At 43.2% G+C, this 6137-nt stretch overlaps 1 protein-coding gene across 3 annotated transcripts in view; it reads left to right on the forward strand.

Annotated features, from left to right (window-relative positions):
• The first annotated feature begins 1652 nt into the window (after positions 1–1652).
• The window catches only part of LOC109065397 (homer protein homolog 1), a 15056-nt gene continuing 10571 nt past the window's right edge, over positions 1653–6137 (forward strand). For 2 of the 3 annotated variants that reach the window (XR_006162873.1, XM_042778476.1), the window contains exon 1: positions 1653–2388. Coding sequence is in view for 2 of the 3 variants with exons in the window: in XM_042778476.1 (XP_042634410.1) it covers positions 2384–2388 (5 nt within the window). In the remaining variant the exon portion in view is untranslated. The remainder of the gene's footprint in view (positions 2389–6137) is intronic. The other variant, XM_042778477.1, reaches the window with a different exon arrangement.

Genomic DNA, 6137 nt, shown 5'->3' on the forward strand with positions numbered 1-6137 from the left:
ACTTTGTGCTCCTGGTATCACATTGTGAAAGCAGGGATTGGGTTTTTTGCATCGCCCTGCCAAACCTAAAAATACTTCACAGATACGTGAGCTTCTCAGAGGCGCTGCGGGTCATGTCGAGTCGAAGGAAAACAGACTAGATGTTGAATTATGGGCTGCATTAAACTACACAAGTCAAATATTCACCTAGAGACCAATCAGAATGAAACAAGGCAAAAATCTGAGGCATCTCTAGCGTCACTCCAAGATCCGGTTGCTTCTGAAATTCTGTTTCTGGGTGTTGTGTTGCAGCAATAAATCAGTTTAACATTCTATGGCTGTTTATATATATATATATATGCATACCTTTACATCATTTAAAATCTCACATTCTCCCAGCAAGAGATTCTCACGCGACCCTTTTTAGGTTTCCCATACTTATGGAATGTGAAAAAAAAGTAAGAAAAAAAAGCATTTTACAATTGCAAACTTTCTATTTATTTACTAGTTATTCTCGGTTCTAAAATATTTATTATTTTTATTTAAATCATGGATGAGCCCCCACTTTGTTACGACCTTCCCTCTAATGAATTTAAAAAGAAAGTCTATGTAACATAAAATGAGTGAACGACACAACTGCTTAAATCTGTTTTATTAATCCACTCAAGACAACACATAAACTGAATCAAAAGATGTACCAACCAAGGAAGTTTTTCACGTTACGGACAACAATTAATAAAGAGGACTATAAAAAAGAGAGCTCTACATAAATTGTTAAAAATGGTTAAGAGAGGTAGTTTTGTTCTTCAAAAGCATTAATTTTTACAAACTGTGCTACTGATTTTTATGAGGAGAGGGTAAAAGAAATCCTGTTGAAAGTCTAAGTCTATGATCAGGAGACGAGCAGATGCAGCTCAGGTTCACTGAATCACCTGCTGATGCCCGTCACTGCAGTCATGAGTAACTCAAGATCAGGAGGAAATCAGAACCTGAGAGAGAGAGAGTGTGTGTGTGTGTGTGTGTGTGTGTGTGTGTGTGAGAGAAAGAGAGAGAGTATGTGTGTGTGTGTTTTGTTGTTGTAGAGAGAGAGAGAGTGTGTGTGTGTGTGTGTGTGACTGGAATCAGGTGAGAGAGAGAGGGTGACTTATGAGGTGTATGTCAGTATTAGTTTTTTGAGAAAGAGAGAGGGGTGTGTGTGTGAGGAGAGACAGAGAGAGAGAGAGGGAGAGAGAGTGTGTGTGAGAGAAAGAGTGAGTGTGTGTGTGTGTGTGTGTGTGTGTGTGTGAGAGAGAGAGTGGATGTGCAGGTGTGTGTGTAGAGAGAGAAGAGAGAGATGTATGGTGTGCTGGTGCCTTCTAATGAATGTGTTGTCATCTATTGTTTTTTTTATGTGTGTGAGAGAGAGAGAGAGAGAGTGTGTGTGTGTGTGTGTGTGTGTGTGTGTGTGTGTGTTGTTGAGAGAGAGAGAGAGAGTGTGTTGTGTGGTGTGTGTGTGTGTGTGTGAGAGTGTGTGTGGGTGTGTGTGTGGTGTGTGTGTGAAGAGAGAGAGAGTGTGTGTGTGTGTGTGAGAGAGAGAGAGAGAGAGAGAGAGTTTGAGGGCTTGTGTGCACTTTGCTTTACAGGACTGAGGTGTTTCATTGATTTTAGCATTATTCGGCCTAATTACTATTCACATAAGCTGCGTCCCAAATGACGCACTCATACACTGTGTACTTGTGCACTATGTACTCTTAACCATGTCGTGTATGAATTATATAGGGTTATTTTGTCATTCATAATCGGAGTCTGATAGTCTCTCCGAGTGCGTGAAGTGTCCGAACAGTCCACACATCATCCGGGTATTTAAAGTGCACTTTTCTTTTTTGGAATTTTCAGTGTGAATGCATCGCTCGCACAGTTTATACTACAACACGTCATAGAATAGTGCATAAGCACGCGATTTGGGACGCACCTATAAATTCAAATCCATGTTAATTTCAAGAACAGATGATCACTGAGCTGATTGATGGCACATAAATTCTGCTGCAGTGTCCGCTGAATGGCGCCGCGGAGGAGCACCGGTGTGATTTCAGTCTTTAGCGAAGCTGCGCGTCTGGGATGAAGGCGGTGGAGAAGCATCCGGAAGTGACGGGACACGTGTACTGTCCGTGATGTCAGAGTTCGGAGAGTGACGCGACTGCGTGATGACAGACAGCAGCAGCGAGAGGAAATAAATCATCTGTCCGCTGCAGCAGGAGGATGCTGAGGATCATCTCTCGGAGACAGTATCCGGAGCATCACTCGTCTTCTTCTTCATCTTCTTCATCATGAACAGCGGCGCTCGGATGCTGAGCGTCGCGTCGGACTGAATCGCACTCAGCAGCATCAACACGAGCGTATTAGCGGAGATCTGTGAGCCAGCAAAATGGGGTATGTTACCACGATCTTACTGTTTGTTCTCCAGCTGCTGCTCATCACTGCGCGGTTTGATGCTGGTCCTCAGCTCTGAGGTGTTTGTGTGCTTATCAGCTGAAGAGAGAACATTGCATTGACCGTGAGCCTTCACAGAAGATTATTGACTCGAAACTGTCACTGCCAATGCAGATTTGTGATTTGCATGGATGAGCTCAGTGTTGTGTTGTGTTGTGTTACTCTGTGGGGTTGTTTTCCCACCAGTCTTTCCAAAGAGGGGCAGGGTTCCAGAGCCAGGACCAAAAATAGCCGCTGTATCTGAAGTGTGTTTCTCTGAAACCAGCTGTCCGATGAGACTGTGCTGCTGTACGCTGATTGGCTGAGGCCGAGATGATGTCATCACTCCGTGTGACGTCACTGTCAAGTTGTCGCAAGTGTTTCTGTTCGATTCACTTTAGTCGAGTTGATCCGAACTCACTGAGAGTATTTGTGCGATTCACAAACGTTTTTATCAGCCGAGCCGCTTTTAGATAAAATGGTTGAGATTTTAAGTTAATATTTCAATAATTTCACGAAATGCGTTACTCTACACGATAATTTGCTGAAAATGTGCTCACGCTCAGTTCATCTGAGATCAGGATGAGTTTGTTTCTTCATCAGGTTTGTAGAAATGTAGCACTGCATCAGTGTCTCAGCAATGGATGCTCTGCAGTGAATGGGTGCCGTCAGAATGAGAGTCCAAACAGCTGATAAAAACATCACAATAATCCACAAGTAATCCACAGCACTCCAGTCCATCAGGTGAACATCTGGAGAAGACAAAAGATGAAACACATCCAACATTAAGACGTTTTTAACTACAATACATAGAGTCTATAATCCATAATAACACTTCCTCCAGTGAAAAAGTGTTCTGGTGTGAATCAGGAGAGAAATCTGCACAGATCAAGCAGCGTTTAAACAGCTCTAAACTAATATGTGAGACAACAGGAGATGGACTTTTTCACTGGAGGAAGTGTTATTATGGATTATGGATCGTATTTGAGTTAAAAGTGACAGAAAGAAAACGTTCACTGCTGTTCATCAGCCAATCGAACGCATTGATCAGAGGCTGATCATCTCAGAATGAGCAAATATGAGCCTGACGATGGACCCAGAAACCATAGCATCTGATGAATCCGTTCAGAGGCATCATGCTGAAAATACACCGAATTATTCTTAATCATAGTAAATATTTGAACATGAATGAAAGGATGAGTGATGAGTGTGTGATGCCATGTTTAGTGCGGTGTGTGTTTGTGCAGTGATTGTGTCATGCTCAGTGTGTGATGATGGTGACTGCACTGTGAGCAGATGGACCGCCTCACCCTTGGCCTGTGTGTGTGTGTGTGTGTGTGTGCGTGAGAGAGAGAGATCTGCTGATGTCAAAGCCTCATCAGCCAGTTTGACTTTTATCTGTGTGTGTGATTGTGAACAGTGACTCACACACACGTGTTTGAACAATGGTTCGGTGTGTTGTAGTCAAATTCATTAACAGTCATGTGTGATTAGAGCTGATTTCCTCCTGTGTGTCCACTCTCACACACACACTCACGCACACACACACACGCGCACACACACACACACTCACGCACACATACTCACGCACACACACACACACAATCTCTCTCACACACACACACACACGCATACACACGCACACACACACACACACTCTCACGCACACACTCTCACACACACATACTCACACACACACACACACACATGCGCACACACACTCTCACACACACATGCATACACACACGCACACACACTCACGCACCCACACACACACACACACACTCTCACACACACATGCACACACACACACTCACGCACGCACACACACACACGCGCACACACACTCTCACACACGCATACACACACACACACACATACACATACACACACACACAGATCTAGTGCTGTCAAATGATTAATATACATATACATACACATGCTTGTATATATTTTGGAAAAATTTTATGTTTATATATAAAATATATTCATATATAATATATATTATATGTATATAAATATATACATGTAAATACAGTACATGTACATATTTTCAAGATATATACTGTATGTGTGTATATTTATATAATAAATATACACAGTACACACATATATGTTGTTAACAATTATTTTGGATGTGATTGGATTGTGTGTGTGTGTGTGTGTGTGTGTGTGTGTGTGTGTGTGTGAGTGCGTGCGTGCGTGTGTGAGTGTGTGTGCGTGTGTGTGTGTGTGTGAGTGTGGTGTGTGTGTGTGTGTGTGTGTGTGTGTGAGTGAGTGAGTGCGTGCGTGCGTGCGTGCGTGTGTGAGTGTGAGTGTGTGTGTGTGTGTGTGTGTGTGTGTGTGTGTGTGTGAGAGTGTGTGCGTGGGTTTTATTGTGAGTGTGTGTGTGTGTGTGTGTGTGTGTGTGTGTGTGTGCGTGTGTGTGTGTGTGTGAGTGCGTGTGTGTGTGTGTGTGTGGAGGTGTGTGTGTGTGAGTGTGTGTGAGTGTGTGTGTGTGTGTGTGAGTGTGTGTGTGTGTGTGTGTGTGTGTGTGTGTGTGTGTGTGTGTGAGTGCGTGTTTTTTGTTGTTAACAATTATTTTGGATGTGATTGGATTGTGTGTGTGTGTGTGTGTGAGTGAGTGTGTGTGTGTGTCTCCATTGATTGTTATTCTACTACTGAAATCATGAGGGAATCTGATGATTGATTGATTTGTTCCTGAATTTCATTTAAAGCCACAGTTCTCCCAAAAAGGACAGTTCTGTCATCATTTCCTCTTCCTCACCTGTACGAGTTTCTTTCTCCTGCTGAACATGAAGGATGATATTATAAAGAATGCGTGAAACCGAATAGCTGATGCTCCCCTTGACTTACACAGAATGGAAAAAATCCTTTATCAGTCAGCGGAGACCAGAAACACATTCATCAGAGGAAGAAAGAAACTCGTACAGGTTTGGAACGACGCGAGAGAGAGTGAACCGTCTGTTTATTCTGTGTTTAGTGTAGTTATATCTATCTGTATTGTGTTATAAATCGACATTTGAGTCTGAGTGATTGTAAAGCCCTGCCTTCGATGAATGAATCCAAAACTAGCCAGATTCCCTGAGATGTAACGTTATACATTACCTGTCATATTCTCCTGTCAGGTGTATCGTAGGTCTCCAGATGATGAAGTGTGTTTGCTCTCCGTCTGAACACACTGCTGTTTAAACCTTATTATAACAGCTCTCAGTTTCACTTTGTTCATCTAAGAGTTAATTATCATAGCAGCTGTTGACTGGAGTGTGGACAGTAATGTGTCTGTGAGCAGAGTCAGTGTAATTAACCTGTTAGATTAAACTCACTCGCACGTCCTTCCAAACCCGTGACTGACTCTCTCTCAGATGATGATGCTGTTAGAGAGGTTTCTCAGGGTTTGTGAGTCTCGCTGGTGTTCTGGAATCTCGACTGCGTGAGTGAGTTAACGGTTAAAAAGGAAGCTCACGTGACCGTCTCTCATCTGATCCACACAGATCCGCTTCTGTTCTCGCTGAGACTGTGATTAATTACCGGCTGTGTGTTAAATAAGAGCTGTGAGACACCAGAGACACACATTCAGCTCAGATCCAGAGATGATGCTCGGGTCAGCAGCTGTGTGTGTGTGTGACCTCTGACCTCTGTGACTGTGATTAAACCTGATCGTTGTCTGGTGATGGATCTGAAGCAGGAGGGAGTCAGATAAGATGTTC

Source organism: Cyprinus carpio, chromosome A21 (assembly GCF_018340385.1).
Source record: "Cyprinus carpio isolate SPL01 chromosome A21, ASM1834038v1, whole genome shotgun sequence".
NCBI lineage: Eukaryota > Metazoa > Chordata > Actinopteri > Cypriniformes > Cyprinidae > Cyprinus > Cyprinus carpio.